This window comes from Natator depressus, chromosome 5 (assembly GCF_965152275.1).
Source record: "Natator depressus isolate rNatDep1 chromosome 5, rNatDep2.hap1, whole genome shotgun sequence".
Lineage (NCBI taxonomy): Eukaryota > Metazoa > Chordata > Testudines > Cheloniidae > Natator > Natator depressus.
Window position 1 is genome coordinate 22,195,902 of NC_134238.1, and position 17,699 is coordinate 22,213,600.

At 42.5% G+C, this 17,699-nt stretch overlaps 1 protein-coding gene across 1 annotated transcript in view; it reads right to left on the reverse strand.

The window, feature by feature from the left end:
• The window catches only part of PDZD2 (PDZ domain containing 2), a 311,312-nt gene that overhangs the window by 13,799 nt on the left and 279,814 nt on the right, over positions 1-17,699 (reverse strand). Inside the window, exons 20-23 of the mRNA XM_074952415.1 lie at positions 16,360-16,504; positions 8,197-11,851; positions 7,095-7,212; positions 1,579-1,680 (exon numbers count right to left, since the gene is read on the reverse strand). Coding sequence (XP_074808516.1) covers positions 1,579-1,680; positions 7,095-7,212; positions 8,197-11,851; positions 16,360-16,504 — 4,020 coding nt within the window. The remainder of the gene's footprint in view (positions 1-1,578; positions 1,681-7,094; positions 7,213-8,196; positions 11,852-16,359; positions 16,505-17,699) is intronic.

The window sequence follows — 17,699 nt, forward strand, 5'->3', positions numbered from 1 at the left end:
AGCCAAGGCAGGAAGCTCTGGGAAAATGCAGGAGCTACCATGCATATATGTAAGGCTGTAAGGCAGGGGTGCGGCTTGAGACATTGCTATATTAGTGTCAGTTTGGATTAAAATTGAACCCCCTTAATAATACCCTACCTGGCAGGGGAGTTTTTGTGCTTAAAAGTGGATTCGTGGGTGAAATTTTCTCTTGTTATTTCCCCCCTGATCCCAATATGTGTCCCACAAACAGTCTCATCACCCTGGCAGAGCCTACCCCTGCTCCCACTCAAATCAATGGGAGTTTGACTACTGACTTCAATAAGAATGGAGCCAGGTCTCAAATGAGTTACCATTCCTATGAGTGTCACTGTGGTCCTGTCGCAGGGCAGAGGTATAAAACCTTTGGATGCCCTGCTAAAGACCCTGCTTCCCTGTAGGGTGGCGGGTGTATGGGCCAAGACCCTTAGCAGGGAGCCCAGCTGCAGGCCCTAATGAGGGCAGGCTCAGTGTGATCTGCTGAGCCTAGTGGAACCAGCTGGGTTGATGCCTGGGAAGGCATATAAACCCAGGGAAGAGCTCAGGATGGGGGTAGCCAGGCAGAAAGATAGGAGGGTTGAGGCTCTGTCTCTGCTGGCTGACACAAGCCTCAAAGGCCAGAGGACCCAGTGAGGGGTCGGAGCAGGGACAGGTGTTGGGGGAATTGGGACTGTACAGCCACTGTAAATAAAAGAACACGGGTGACGCACCTGCAAGAGGCATCTGAGACCCTTTCTTTGGCCAGCCCAAGCACAGGGACAAGGGGAAGGAAACTTGTGCTGCCCTGTAACAGGTCCAAAGACTGAGGCATGCCCTCCTCCTACTCTCAGTATCTAATGGGTTCATCTTCATAAGTGTGGAATCTAAAAGCTTTCCCACTTCAGAGGGCTTGCTGCATGGCACATTGGTTCTCTTGTTTTTCTCTCTCTCACTGGTTCTAGTTTTTGATAGTGTTTCAGTTGTTTGGTATCACTTTTTTATTCCTTGGGATCACTTAATGGCACTTATAATGTCCTGGGTTTAAAAGTACCTTATAAATAATAATTATAATTAGTTTTCACTTGTCACCAAAAGTACGTTATGAAGCAAAATCCAGAATGTTTGCCTCAGTCTGAAACAGCTGTCCTTAGGTTTACAAAAACATTCCATAACTGGACACTTTATGACAAAAGTTCAAAAGCTGGAAACTGAAATCTACTTACATTTCAGGTTACATTAAAGGTTACATTTATCTTGAGTATGTGGAATTTTATTTATATCCCTTGGGATTTTGATGCAGTTGATCCCCTAGATTAATAATCCAGTTACATATTAATCTAAGAAGCACTTTTAAATCTAGTTTGAAAATGTAATTGACATCCATTTTCAGTAATAAAAATATTGCATCAACTTATTTTTCACCCAGGCACTTCCCTCTCTGATTTCATGATAGCATGCAGCAGCCTCTCAAAGTCCCTGGTTTATGACTTTGCAGTGACACTTGCTAGATGAACACCTGATCTAATTACCAGCTTGCCTTGCAGTCAACTTTGCTGAAAAAGACTTGCGGTCATCACTTACTATGATAGATTTCTGTTCCAGATCTATCCCTCCAGCGACACTAAATCCCAGGCCAGCACCTTCTTCTTTATTCAAGACCACAAAGTAAGCTTCTTCTTTGCTCTAACAATAGAACAGAAGAGGGTGAGGGAAGCTACAGATCAAGACAAAACACCCACACAAGGTAAAGAATCCCAGCACGCTCACACTACTGCGACTTGAGTTTACAGTTTTAAAAAGCTAATGTCGTTCTTGTGAAAGGAGTCAGATTGAAGTCCTGTGTTTATTCACACAGTGGGTACAGCATGAGCAGCAGCGCAGGCTCTCTCAGAAGACAGTAATGGGGGCTCTTCCATCAAGCAGACAAAGAGCTGATTGCTGGAAGCTGAAGCCAGACAAATTCAGACTAGAAATAAGGCACACATCTTTAACAGGAAGGGTAATTAACTAATGAAGCAACTTAAGCAGGGTTGTGGTGGGTTGATCATCACTGGCAATGTTTAAATCAAGATTGGATTTTTTCTAAAAGACGTGCTCTAGTTCAAACAGGAATTAATTCAGGGGTGGCCTGTGTTATATGGGGAGTCACAGTCATAGAGTTTAAGGCCCGAGGGGACGACCAGATCATCCAGTCTGACCCCTTGTATAGCACAGGCCACCAACACCACCCCACACCCACACACTAAACCCAACAACCAAAATTAGACCAGAGTTTTACAGCCCGTGGGAGACTAGAGTGTTTTATACCACAGGCAAAGAATAGGAGGGCCCTTTCGCCAGCTGTGGCCATCCCTGATGCTTCAGAGGACGCAGACTAAAAAAAACCCCAGAAAACATGGGGCGAGGGACCCCTTCCTGACCCCTGCAGCTGGCTAATTGAAGGTCAGACTAGATGATCACAGGGGGCCCTTTCTGGCCTTATAATCTATTAATCTAAGACAACACCATGGCACCCTAGTTCTACCCTGAATGGATCCTCTACAGCAATAGTTCGGTTTCTGCACCTGTTCAGCTCTTGGACTTCTACCGAAGGGGATGTCTACACTGTAACGGCTGGGTGTGATTGCAGCTCAAGCTGACATACCTGAGCTAGCTTTAATCTCGCTAGCTCAGGTCCCAGAATAGCGAAGCCATGGCAGCATGAGCTTCAGCCTGGCTTATCCCCATGAGTAATTACCCAGGGTGCTAAGCGGGTTTGTCCAGCCCACGCTGACATTCACACTGCTGTGTCTTTACTGCTCCGGGATCCAAATGAGCTAGATGAAATCTAACTCACATATGTTGCCCTGAGATGCAATCATATCCCATGATTAAAGTCGAGGCATACCCTAGGACTGCCAACAAGAATTGTGTATGAGACCAACTGGTTTCACATAAATCCAGTCACCAGTCATCAGCTGGTGACAGCTATCAGCCATTCCTGACCTGGACTGAATTCAAGCCAACGACCAATAAATAAAAGGTATCCTATTGCCAAACCCATGGGCTGTCCAGTCTATCACAGTTTCATGCACCATATTAAGGAGGACTACGATGTACTGTATTTACCTTTCAGTACCAACCACTAAGGGAGCTAGTGAACAGAGGAGTTTGAGAGGGAGATCTCCCTGCTGAACAAGGTGTGAATGAGCTTGTTTGGCTTTTTGGCTGTTAGTTTTTCTCTTTCAGGATACTCAAAAGTGTCAGTTGGGATTGTGTGTTTGGGGACTGTTTGAGTCTTTGTTTCCTTGATCATCTTTGATCAGATTCAATCAGCCCTTGATCATCCTTAATCATCTTTGATCACACTTGCAAGTGAAAAATTCTATTTTCTACAGTATGACATGGGATGTGCAAAAGCAAGGCTTGACAGCACTGGAATTCCAGGTACCACAAGGACCATTCCACTTCACATCCCAGCAAAGGGTGGAGAGAACTCTTCAGTGATCTGAACACTTTGGGCTAAATTCAGCCTCAGTATAAACAAGTGACACTCCAGTGAAGACCATGGAATGGCACCTGCTTTCACCAGGGCTCAACATGGCTTGTAAAACTGATTTATATGAAATGGTGGGCTACTGCCAGAGCACAGAGTTTGCTACGCTGGATGAGACTATCAAGTTGGGTGTCTTGCATTCATCAGTTATTAGGGTGAAAGGAATACTGTTATGAACAGCCTGTATAGACATTTTCCAGTATAAATAAGATAATAAACAATAGTCTGGTGGCAGTAACAAGATATTAACTGGACCTGCTGTAAATCATCAGGCGCTGACACTGTAAAGCAGCATCTGTCCTTGGATTGTGTCCAGCTCTTAGCATTTCCAGGAACTGCCAATGCTTAAATTAATGGCATCTCATTAGAATCGAGGCCCTGACACAGTTTAATCTATTTACCATTAAATGACATATTTAGTTCACTGGACTGAAAATGTGTTTAACTCAGAGGGTTGTCTTTTAAATTAAAGCCCCAATCTAAAAGGCATGGGGGAAGCAAACACTATTAAGGGTTGTACTGTAAATATAATGGGCCTGATTCTTGGCCACACTATGGGTGTTCTGTGGCAATTCAGTGGCCTTTGGAGGATTCCCTTGTGTGAAGGGCAGCCCTGGGGAGCGCTGGGCCAGTCTAAGAGCTGGCCAGGGTGGATTGGGAGGGAGCCGAGGTAGACTGCTATGGTGTTGCAGGGCTGGGGAAAGGGAAACGGCGAATTCCTGGGGGGTCGCAGCAAGTTAGAGACTGCATCTGCAGTGATGCATCAGGTTATTGAGGAAGGAATTCGCTGGGGGTGAGAGAGGAAAGAAAACATCTCCTGTGATGGTCTACATAACACTTAGTCCTGCCTTGAGTGCAGGGGACTGAACTAGATGACTTCTCGAGGTCCCTTCCAGTTCTATGATTCTATGATGCATTGGAGCTGGAAAGACCCGTGCACAATGCTGTTGTCCCCACCCGTCACTGAGCACCCCGTGTAGAGGTGTTCCCCAGAAGAAAGTGGATGTGACCAAACATCCCACGGCCCGGTAACCCCTGGCTGCCAGAAAAGCCCTATGGGGCTGTGACCAGCTGGTTTAAGTCAGAGCAGCCTTCTGTCACTGGATGAGAAAACCAAAGAATACAATAATTATAAATGAGTTCAACACTAAAATCCAGGAGGGCCCTTAGCACAGTGTGCTAAATGGAGCAGATTGCATGGTAACGGTATCCAGCTATCCTGTGTACATAGTAAGTATGTGGCTGCACATTAACGCCCTACTTCTACTTCATATTCTGTCATGCAGCTCTGCCTGGAATGCACCTACTGTTTCCCCCACCTGCTATTCTGATGTCACCTGCACACTCAGATCTCAGCTTTTCCTGGTTTCCTAGGACTAAACATCCCAGTCCAGGCACATACACAATCTGAACATTATCTCATGTTCCAAATGACAGATATTTTCTTTCTGCCCATCTGCCAAACTCTCCCCTCACCAAAAGCATGCTCTGTGGGCTATGGGAGGCTGCCTGCTGACATCCTTGCTTTGCACAGCTACGCCCCATAAGGACATGGAATACTGTAATACCTTCCATCTGATAATCCAGTTGTGCTTCACAGGAATCCATTAATCTAAGCGCACAACCACCCAGTGGGGCCAGTAATTATTACTAGCCCTATATTACAGATGAGGAAACTGAGGCATGAAGTGTTCAGGTTCCTGATCCTGTGAGGTGCTGTGCATACTCATCTTCCCAAAGTCTTCATCTCAACAGACTGGGCACTAAGTGACTTGCCCAACATCACAGAGGAAATCAGTGGCACGGCGGGAAGGAGCTCAGGTCTCTGATCTCAGTTCTGTCCCTTAACCACAAGGCCAGCCCTTTAAAACCTAGCACTAGTTTAACAATAATAAACAAAAACAAAAAAAAACCCGACCTGCACAACAATTATCTTTCAATGTTCTCTTTTTTCTTTATTTTCCTAATATTTATTCAGAGATTCAAAGCCCCAAAGGGAGCCCTGTGATCATTCAAGTCTGACCTCCTGCATACCACTGGCCAGAGAACTTCCCTTTAATAATTCCTTTTGAACTACAGTATTTCTCTTAAAAAAAAATCCAAACTTAATTTCAAAATTGCCAGTGATGGAGAATCCACCACAACTCTTGGTAAATTCTCTGAATAGTTAATTGCCCTCATTGTTTTTGAACGCTAGCAGGAAATTCAGCACTGCACAGACATAAAGGAAGACAATCTCTGCCCAGAGGAGCTTCCAGTCTGAATCAGACAAAGACGCCCACATCATATTTCAGTGCTTGTATAATTCTGAAGAACTCCTCTATTGTAGGCTTCAATTCAGTACGTGACTAGAGTAAAGTTTTCCAGCCTATGTGCCATACTGGCCTTAAGTGTGGATATGAGAAACTATGCAGACATAGAATCCTTCCAAAAAGCATTCAGTTTTATAAATATTTGAGTTCTCTGATTTTAAAAACGGCATGAATAAATAATCTCTATAAGATTCCATGTAAAATACTTGAAAGTGCATTTAAATTATTTTTGGCCACGAGTAAAATCCAGTTCTAGTATTTCTGGAAAAGCTGCCATACCCACCTGGGCTCACCCAGCTCTGGGGACTCAAAAGTTTTAACTAGGCTGTCCTGGGAAAGATAAAATCAAGTCACTCTGGGAGGTCCTGGTTCTCCCCATCCCATCTCATATTTGAAACTGTGACCTTCACAAATAAAGTTCAGAAACTTTCCAAATCTACCTCACTAGCTGGTGATATGCACCAGATGTCACTTACACTCAATTCCTCAAGTGTTGTCATTACCATGTGAATACTCACACACTCGCACATGCGCATGCAGGCTAAATTGGCAACAATTTTGGGAGGCTTTTTGGCACCTGGCCACTGAAGGTTGCCTTAGTACAGTGCCTGGCCTCCGTGGACCAGAGGGGTAAGAGAGAGGAGCCAGGAGCCTCTTGCAACATTGGGTGTCCCAAGCAGCCATGCTTCATGTTACTGCCAAGCTGCCGGTGCACATTTAAACCAAGATTATTCTGTTTTCATCGCCTTTAATGATAATAAAAAACAGGAAGCTTACAGTAAGTGCGAAGATTGGCATTTCATGTTTGGCTGAGAACTTGGTTTGAGCCAGATGGGGTTAACAGTGTTAAAGCTGGCCTGCAGCTACTTGCTAGCTCAAAGACTTTCTAAGCTCTGGTAGTGCCTGACACAGAGACATGCTCCACCAACAGATTTGCAGAATAGACCATTTCACTGTGGATCACAATTGCTTTCACATTAGAGGAGTAAGCCAGTTATACCCACCATCAAAATAACTTTTAAAAAGTCCTTCAAATGAACCACATGAGTTTATGGCAGACATTCTAAGCTACAAAATTAGGGGCAAGCAGTGGTGCCATCAATGGTGATAGGTTATCACTGAAAATGGGGCTACTGGATGTCTTCTAAACCTGTCTGGAATGGATCTTAACCTGTATTAAAAAAGAACTTACTTACATAGATAACTAAAATGTGGATAGTGATCTTAAATTTTGATCTTCCATTTCTTACCTCTGCCTGTTCTTTGACTTCTTGGAGCACAGTGATGATATCACATTTTGCCTTTACTGATGATAAAACAGATTGCAATTTCTGCTGGTCCAGGGTTGAGACTAATAGCTGGTCCAAGCTAAAAATAATATACACATAAATGTAAAATGCTGCATTGTATTTCTGTCAGAATGAAGGGATATGTTTCAGTACTAAGTACAGTACATTTCACATTAGCATCAATTACCTGAGCTTTATTTCACCACTTTTGTTACTTTTATTTCTTTAAATGGTGAAAAACATTTTTCAGATGTGTCCTCCATTACAGCATCTTCACTTTAGGCAATTTACACCTCTGATTGCACACACGAATCAAGTGTCGAAAGGCTGTATACTGTGGTGCAAAAAGGGAGGCCAAATTTAAATGGGCCTGGAAATGAAACCCTATATCTTTCTTAAAGATTTGAACCACCAACAGGATAAAACAAAGGGAGATTATTTTTAAAAATACTGCTATTAGAGTGTCAGTGAGCTCAGTAATTGCCATATTAGGAAAAGTGAACTACAATAATAGGCTCCCATCTAAGGCGGGCAAGGGACAACAGTTATCTCACTTTAGATTACCAAAAAAAAAGAGAGAGAGAGAGAGAGAGAGAGAGAGTTAAAGGAAAGAAAGTGAAGGAGGGCTAGAGAGAAGGGAAATGTGGAATCTCTTCTAAACTGCTCAACACCCTAAAATCCCAATGGCTTCATTTCAGTGCCTTGACCTAAGTGAATGTTGAGGATGCTCAGGAATTTGCAAAAGGCGCTCAGCACCGCATGGGATCCAGCCCATTTTATACAGGGCATTTCAGCCACTACTGAAATGCAGCCACCTCTGCCATGTTTCTCACCAAACAGCCATAATATACAATACTTAAAGCTTGAGAAACACTGTGTCCAACTGATAGCGGAGTGAGGGCTTGATCTAAAGCCATTCCATTGAAATATAATTAACTTCAGTGCGCTTGCAATTAGGTCCTACATAACTGGAAGTTTTGCCTGAGAAAAGACTGCAGGAATGACAAGAACAATATTTCAGGAAATGCTTTTTCAATCAATAACCACAGAACATTAAACTAACCTGATTGACCAGCTTTTTTCTGATGGCTTCCTATCTGGGGAGCTGTCATGTGGTACATCATCGTCAGATGCTGACCCAGGAGTCCCCAAGCCACTATTCCAAGGACTACTCCCTTTAGAACATAGCCGATTCATTTTTGCAAGGTTGGAGAGGGCAGACGATGCATTCAGATTTGAAACATTTTCAACAGGCAGGCCGAGTGATTTCCTGGGTGTAATTTCCAGTTCTGTTTTGAAATGGGTGGCCTCGGGTTCCACTGAGAAGTCCTCATTGCACAACTTGTCAAGATCTGGCATGCTCAATGCTCTGAGCTCTCGGAGCTTCATGCGGGACAGTGAATGCCTGCCGTAACCTCTGCTTCTTCGGATGTGAGGTGTGGTGGGTGATGAGACATGCAGATCTCCTGAAGTGTCTTCTCCCTTGCTTTTCTTTAAATGAATGTCGTCTTTGCTGCTGTCTGCTGAATTCTGCTGTACATGTGCTAAGATTACATTTGTTTGCGATTTCTGAGGATATGTTGGACTTTGACTGTCACTACAGGAACTCAAACTTCGCCTCAATGTCTGCACTGCATCATTTGTGCTGGTAGTGCTTATGGAGGATATCCCACTAGATGATCGTCTACCAACGTATGGTTTAGAACTCATGGAGGTTGAATGTATGTCTATAGCTTTAACAACTGGTCTATCGAAATTTGCCAGATTCTCAAAAGATTTGATCCTCTGTTTCACAGAGAAAGATGAGGTAGATTCTTGTGGCCAGTTCAGTTCATAATAATAATAATTTCTCTTGAAAGTTTTTAGTTTATCTGTGGCAGGGCAGCTATTTTCATTAGCTAAAGAGAGCTGCTCCAGGCTTGGTTTCTGGACACTTTGGGGAGTGTGTATTTGCTCTTTTCCATCCTGGGTGCCCTGGCCATTCAGCACCCTGAGATGGACAATTTTTAGCATCCCTGAAACATTGTTCTGAACACCTTGCATGGGGTGTGCTGAAACATCTATAATATTACTGTCCTTTCTCAAATGACTCGACAACTGGGCTGGCATTGAATAAGTCCTCGTCACGGTTTTGGATGCACTGTGTCGATTTCCATCCCCAACGGTATCTACTTGAGTGAAATACTGGCCATCCCCTATCTCCTCAGTTAACTGGCTGACCTTTGTATTGGTAGCTTCTGCCTTTTCCAGCAACAGCTGCTCTGATGATGGTCCTAGGGAGGAACAGGAGGAGGATAACCTCACCTCAATGAATGTGCGTTGGATTTCCTGGCCTTCTGGCTGCTCCTGCTGAATTGGGGGAGAACTCAGTGAGGAGGAGTGATTGTTACAGACTTCTAGGTTTTGAGGACCTAATTGCTGAATATCATCTTCACTGTAACTGCTGTTTATCAGGTTTATGCCTGCGCCATGGTTTTCAGCTCTCTTTTTCACATACTCACCTTTCAGCGTCTGCTTAGGAGAGGTAGTTACTTTGGTTGGATCTTCCCTAGCTTTGAAATCACCAACATGCATCTTAACTCCCTTCTCATTACAGACATGCTGCTGCACTGAAGCCGGCCTTTCTTTTTGTTTTTCACCTTCTCTCTGATGCTCCGTTTCCCCAGCAACGCTTAGCTCACTATTGCCCCTGGATTGCTTTTCATTGTTTTCCACTGAGCTGCTGCTGCCATTCAACAGAGGTGGTGATGTTTCTTCAAGCACAGCTAGAGATGGTTTATTTTCTTGCTCGGATTTAAGAGTCTTAGAGACTGGTGGGGTGCTCTTGCCAGGTTCCACGTTTGTAGGTAGGTTTCGGGACACAGAGACTTTCTTTCCTAGAAGCTTGGGTGATAACTGTGGAGAAACGGAAGTTCTTCTCTGATCAGTCCCACTAGCTTTTGCAGGATTAAAGCTCGGAGCTTCTGAATTTGCCTTTGTTTTACTTTTGATAGTAAGGCCCTTTAGCTTTGGTCCTGTTTTGGCTCTCTGACTATTTAAAAGTGTTTCCACAATAGTCCTTTGGGCCATTGCCTTAATTTCATGATGCGATTTTTTCTGTGAGGTTGGGCTGTACTGTACTGTAACTCCTTTGCTGTAGCTTGTGCTGGAACTTTGGATTTTTGCATTAGAACTTCTTCCCAATGGCCCACCATTAACTTTTTCATTTTTCCCTGACAAGTCCTGGGTCGTACCAGCCTTACTTAGATCTTTTGATTTAGTAGGAGTGGGTGACCTGGACATGAGTGTTGATCTTTGTGATAAAGAGTCTATCCGATTACTATCAGTTTTATTCAAATTAGCCAAACTGTTTGTTTCCTTCTTTGTCAAAGCAGAATGATAACTAACCTTGTGATTGCACTCATTAGCCACCAGTTCACTTTCAAAATTGGATACTTGTTCTTTATCATGTTGTTCTTTGTCCAGCAAATTGCTTTCCAAGCCATTCACCTTCCCAGTAGTGCAGAAACTCATATTTTTGCTTTGCAAAGCCATATTATCTTTGGAAGACTCACACGGTTTCACAGATTTTTCATTGTTCTCCAAGCCCATTCTGTCTTCTGTACTTAAGGCACTGTTGTTATGGAAGGAGCAAACTGGATGAACACCCAATGGAGGGTTGAGGGTCTCTTTATCTGGCAGAGAAACTGAGGGGAAAGAATGTAAGGGAGTGGCTGGAACAGTATTTAAATGCTGTGGGGTGTGTAGAATTGAATTACATTGATCTTCTAGTATAAATGGAGCTTTGTCATTGTTTGTATCCAGTGAACTATATACCGCACTGCTCTCTGTTTGTAAAACTTTTGCCGTGTGAGAGGATGGTGGGGAATGATGAAATATGCTTCTAGCAGACGTGAGCTGCTGATTCTCCTGAATGGGCTGATATGGCTCATTAGTCATGCAGCAAATTTCAATTTGCTCCTCATCTGACTCTGTAACATTGCAGGTTTCAGAGGATTTACCATCAGCGGATGGCAAGAGCAAACTGTCACCAGTAGAATCCGGGGCTTCGGTGAGAGATTCTGTGTCTGAAGGGGAATCCTCCACAGCGCCATACATTGATTTTGGAAATGGTTCATTTCTTGTATCTTTCACAGAGTCTGCTGCAGGCAAATCATCTACACTTAAACTGCTAAAATTCCTAGAATAGTTATTTAAGCAGCTTTTATTCACAGTGAAAAGTTTGCCTGTATTAATGGAATCCAGTACTGATAACCCCAAAATCCCCTGTGCATTAGCTGCATAATTCACAGTTTTTTCAGATAGCTCCTTCTTTGTTGTATCTGGCTCAGAATTAGTAGAACAACCTTCCTCTGTCTCACAACTGCACTCGGCAGCGTACTCATCTCTGGGGCTTGCTACTGTCAGTAGAGACTGAGAAGTTCTATCCTCTGAAGAATTCAATTTGCTGATGAAGTCATCAATATCAGTGCTTGGGCTTGCAGCACAGTCCTTGGCACAGCTGACCTCTGAGAAACCTGCTTGCACCTCTTCGGTCTTGGCATCAGGTGGCAGCATTGTTCTCTTTGTGACATTGTCTGGATTTTCGTTTCGCAAAGTCTTTTCTTCACATCTCCCAGAACTGGTTTCTTCTTCAGCTACAAGGATGCTGCAGGGGTCAGCCTGATCTGAACCATCCGTCCCTGAAGACATGAGGAGGTTTGTAAGTCTGTCCACAGCTGTATCAAGATAAAAAGAAAAAAAAAGGCAAATAAAACACTTAACTCTCATTAGTTATGTTAATGGAATGTTACACGCAAAATATCATGTTCTTACTACAAAAATAGATACACATATATTCTGGCTATATGTTTCCCTATAGCTCTGCCCTTCTTTTCTCCTGTAACGACTCTCATATTTCCAGAAATAATCGCATTCCAGCTGCATCAGAATAATATATGCGGGGGTAGAGGGGACTTATTTTTAGTGAGTAATTATGGTTTGTTTCATTCTTAACTTCGATGGTTAGTATCCTGTTTAAATTTCAAAGTGTAAGTACATAGCCAGTTGGGCCTGGCTGTGTTCATTCCCATTAACCCTAGAACAAAGAGGAGGAATACACAGTACCAGACTGAAAAAAATTGCACTGAATACCTGAAGACTAGTGCACTAATCAGAGGTGCTTAGGTACTGCAGTGATGAGAAATTGTATAAATGCTTTGGCTTTGGTCCCGCGAGCACTTGTGCATATGCTAAATTTTACACGTGAGTAAGGTTATGGGGGCATCGGTGGGATTGTGGTCTTACATCTTCTCTTTCATCTCATGAACATTCAGCCCACTTGCAGGCAATTTATTGACTGCCCACAACTCCATCCACTTATTCATACGCACATTCCCACTCACCCACCTCTCCCAGTTTGCTCAGTTACATCACAGATGACAGCAAGGATGTGGGTTGTGTAAGCAGTACATATACAGGGATTGGGAAGAGTTTCTGGCAAAATGGATGAAACACTGGAGGAAGGAGGGAGGGAAGGAGAAAGGCCATTTTAGATTTGGTTTTGGTGAGTAGTGAGGACCTCATAGAAGAAATGGTTGTAGGGGATAATCTTGGCTCAAGTGATCATGAGCTAATTCAGTTCAAACTGAACGGAAGGATTAACAAAAATAAATCTGCAACTAGGGTTTTTGATTTCAAAAGGGCTGACTTTCAAAAATTAAGGAAATTAGTTAGGGAAGTGGATTGGACTGAAGAATTTATGGATCTAAAAGGTAGAGGAGGCCTGGGATTATTTTAAATCAAAGCTGCAGAAGCTATCGGAAGCCTGCATCCCAAGAAAGGGGAAAAAATTCATAGGCAGGAATTGTAGACCAAGCTGGATGAGCAAGCATCTCAGAGAGGTGATTAAGAAAAAGCAGAAAGCATATAGGGAGTGGAAGAAGGGAGGGATCAGCAAGGAAAGCTACCTTATTGAGGTCAGAACATGTCGGGATAAAGTGAGACAGGCTAAAAGTCAAGTAGAGTTGGACCTTGCAAAGGGAATTAAAACCAATAGTAAAAGGTTCTATAGCCATATAAATAAGAAGAAAACAAAGAAAGAAGAAGTGGGACCGCTAAACACTGAGGATGGAGTGGAGGTCAAGGATAATCTAGGCATGGCCCAATATCTAAACAAATACTTTGCCTCAGTCTTTAATAAGACTAAAGAGGATCTTAGGGATAATGGTAGCATGACAAATGGGAATGAGGATATGGAGGTAGATATTACCATATCTGAGGTAGAAGCGAAACTCAAACAGCTTAATGGGACTAAAGCGGGGGGCCCAGATAATCTTCATCCAAGAATATTAAAGGAATTGGCACATGAAATTGCAAGCCCATTAGCAAGAATTTGTAATGAATCTGTAAACTCAGGGGTTGTACCGTCTGACTGGAGAATTGCTAACATAGTTCCTATTTTTAAGAAAGGGAAAAAAAGTGATCCGGGTAACTATAGGCTTGTTAGTTTGACATCTGTAGAATGCAAGGTCTTGGAAAAAATTTTGAAGGAGAAGGTAGTTAAGAACATTGAAGTCAATGGTAAATGGGACAAAATACAACATGGTTTTATAAAAGGTAGATCGTGGCAAACCAACCTGATCTTCTTCTTTGAGAAAGTAACAGATTTTTTAGACAAAGGAAACGCAGTGGAACTAATTTACCTAGATTTCAGTAAGGTGTTTGATACAGTGCCACAAGGGGAATTATTAGTTAAATTGGAAAAGATGGGGATCAATAGGAAAATTGAAAGGTGGATAAGGAATTGGTTAAAGGGGAGACTACAACGGGTCCTACTGAAAGGTAAACTGTCAGGCTGGAGGGAGGTTACCAGTGGAGTTCCTCAAGGATCGGTTTTGGGACCAATCTTATTTAATCCTTTTATTACTGACCTCGGCACAAAAAGTGAGAGTGTGCTAATAAAGTTTGTGGATGATACAAAGCTGGGAGGTATTGCCAATTTAGAGAACGACAGGGATATCCTACAGGAGGATCTGGATGACCTTGTAAACTGGAGTAATAGTAATAGGATGAAATTTAATAGTGAGAAGTGTAGGATCATGCATTTAGGGATTAATAACAAGAATTTTAGTTATAAGCTGGGGATGCACCAATTAGAAGTAACGGAGGAGGAGAAGGACCTTGGAGTATTGGTTGATCATAGGATGACTATGAGCCGCCAATGTGATATGGCCGTGCAAAAAGGTAATGCGGTCTTGGGATGCATCAGGAGAGGTATTTACAGTAGGGATAAGGAGGTTTTAGTACCATTATAGAAGGCACTGGTGAGACCTCACCTGGAATACTGTGTGCAGTTCTGGTCTCCCATGTTTAAGAAGGATGAATTCAAACTGGAACAGGTACAGAGAAGGGCTACTAGGATGATCCGAGGAATGGAAAACTTGTCTTATGAAAGGAGACTCAAGGAGCTTGGCTTGTTTAGCCTAACTAAAAGAAGGTTGAGGGGAGATATGATTGCTCTCTATAAATATATCAGAGGGATAAATACCGGAGAGGGAGAGGAATTATTTAAGCTCAGTACCAATGTGGACAAAAGAACAAATGGATATAAACTGGCCACCAGGAAGTTTAGACTTGAAATTAGACGAAGGTTTCTAACCATCAGAGGCGTGAAGTTTTGGAATAGCCTTCCAAGGGAAGCAGTGGGGGCAAAAGATCTATCTGGCTTCAAGATTAAACTCGATAAGTTTATGGAGGAGATGGTATGATGGGATAACATGGTTTTGGTAATTAAATATTCATGGTAAATAGGCCCAATGGCCTGTGATGGTATGTTAGACGGGGTGGGATCTGAGTTACTCAGGAAAGAATTTTCTGTAGTATCTGGCTGGTGAATCTTGCCCATATGCTCAGGGTTCAGCTGATCGCCATATTTGGGGTCGGGAAGGAATTTTCCTCCAGGGCAGATTGGAAGAGGCCCTGGAGGTTTTTCGCCTTCCTCTGTAGCATGGGACACGGGTCACTTGCTGGAGGATTCTCTGCTCCTTGAAGTCTTTAAACCACGATTTGAGGACTTCAATAGTTGAGACATAGGTGAGAGGTTTTTTGCAGGAGTGGGTGGGTGAAATTCTGTGGTCTGCGTTGTGCAGGAGGTCAGACTAGATGATCATAATGGTCCCTTCTGACCTAAATGTCTATGAATCTATGAAAGGGAAGCATGCTCTTGGGAAAAGCGCCAACCTGCCCATATCCCTGCTACCACAAGCCTCTTCAATGCTTGGGCTAACCTAGGGATTTAGGAATGGGACTCCCTGGCCTGCCAGAAAGCCCTTAAAAAACAAATGGTGTCTAAGCATCACTCATTTGGAAGCTAGTTAGACCTCTAAGTATTAACAGTTGAACAAATAAGAGTGTATTTCAGCTAAGATAGAGCAAAATGTAGTGCTGCTCCTGAATGTGCAACATGTACCGTTTTTTTCAAACACTGTTTGCCACACTACATTATTCTTTTAAAAACTGTAGATACAAACATACTGCAGGATAAACATAAATCTTCTTAGTGGGAAGAACTAGGTATCAACATTTCCACCTAAACTAGAAACAACTCTTTACAACAAAAATGCAAATAGCCATTTCAACAAGATTCAAGCAGTACACGTCTGTTTTTACACTTTCTTTCTGAGCAGTAGAACTTTCTGATTTACCGAGAAAGAGCCTGGATTTCATTATTTTACTATCTGATCCCAAAATACAACTTAAACTTCACATTTTAAGAGACAGATTCGACTAAAAGGATCAGAGTATTTAAATTATTATACACAATTATGTATCTTATGCATAGTCAAATTAACTTGTCATTTATCAACAAGACATTGACTGCAAATTTGATTGTCATGCTTGACCCTAATACTTCCATAATTAAATTCCCTGATGGATTAACTTGCATTAGATGGTTAAAAGCGCTAAATACTCTGATACTTTTTGTCAAATATTCTGGAGCTATTATTTTAAAAGTGAGCTTTAAACCTTCAGGTCAGGATGATGAAACAGCACTTCATGATGACTTGTTATAAATGACTGAAAATCTGGCTCCGTAATGAAATACTTTATCATCAACATCAATACACACTCACACACACCACTTTTTCTGAATTATCTCAGTTGCCAGGTCAGCAAAACACCTGATCAAGCTTTTCCCACTTACGTATTCCAAACCAACAGTATAAGAGTAAAAAAATGCTCTCACCTGATACTGCCTTTTGCACCTCTAGTGTTACAGACCTGGGGAGATTCTGTATGAACAGACAGATTTCCTGGGATGTCATTCCACTGACTGGGGTACTGTTGATGGATAAAATCTCATCTCCTACTGTCAGCTTTCCCATAGATCCCTAATACGGTTACAGAGATAAATGAATGTAAATATCACAGAAGCAGAGGGCATAGCTTGCAGTACAAGAATAAATGTTTTACAAGCAATGCTCCCAGTTTATAGTGGTTACAGAAGGCAGAACACTGGATATATTTAGTTTACAGACAAGTAAAGTGAGGAACAGAATGTCGCTCACTCTCTGTGTTTACCAAGCGGGGGATCTGATGACAGAAGGAACCTTCCAGTCTTTGTGACTCTGCACAGAGACCACGTACCTCTCAGTGAAGATACTGGAGGTGTTGCTTGGCTCCCATAGAGGCCGGTATGAGGAAGAGGCCATGGTCACTTTCCTCTAGAGAACGAGGAAAGTGGCACCTTAGAGACTAACAAATTTATTTGAGCATACGCTTTCATGGGCTAAACCTCACTTCATCGGATGCATGCAGTGGAAAATACAGTAGAAAGATATATATATACACAGAGAACATGAAAAAATGGGTGTTGCCATACCCACTATAACGAGAGTGATCAGTTAAGGTGAGCTATTATCAGCAGGAGAAAAAAAACACTTCATCAGATGCATAGAATGGAACACATAGTAAGAAGATATATATACACATACAGAGAACATGAAAAGGTGGAAGTTGCCATACCAACTCTAAGAGGCTAATTAATTAAGATGAACTATTATCAGCAGGAGAAAAAAAACTTTTGTAGTGATAATCAAGATGGCCCATTTCAGACAGGAACCGATCCTTGCAACAAAGCCTGATGACAACTCTGTCCACATATCTATTCAAGTGACACCATCATAGGACCTAACCACATCAGCCACACCATCAGGGGCTTGTTCACCTGCACATCTACCAATGTGATATATGCCATCATGTGCCAGCAATGCCCGTCTGCCATGTACATTGGCCAAACCTGACAGTCTCTACGCAAAAAAATAAATGGACACAAATCTGACATCAGGAATCATAACATTCAAAAACCAGTAGGAGAACACTTCAACCTCTCTGGTCACTCAATAACAGACTTGAAGGTGGCAATTTTGCAACAGAAAAGCTTCAAGAACAGACTCCAACAAGAAACTGCTGAACTAGAATTAATTTGCAAACTAGATACCATTAACTTGGGCTTGAATAGAGACTGGCAGTGGCTGGGTCATTACACAATTGAATCTATTTCTCCATGTTAAGTATCCTCACACC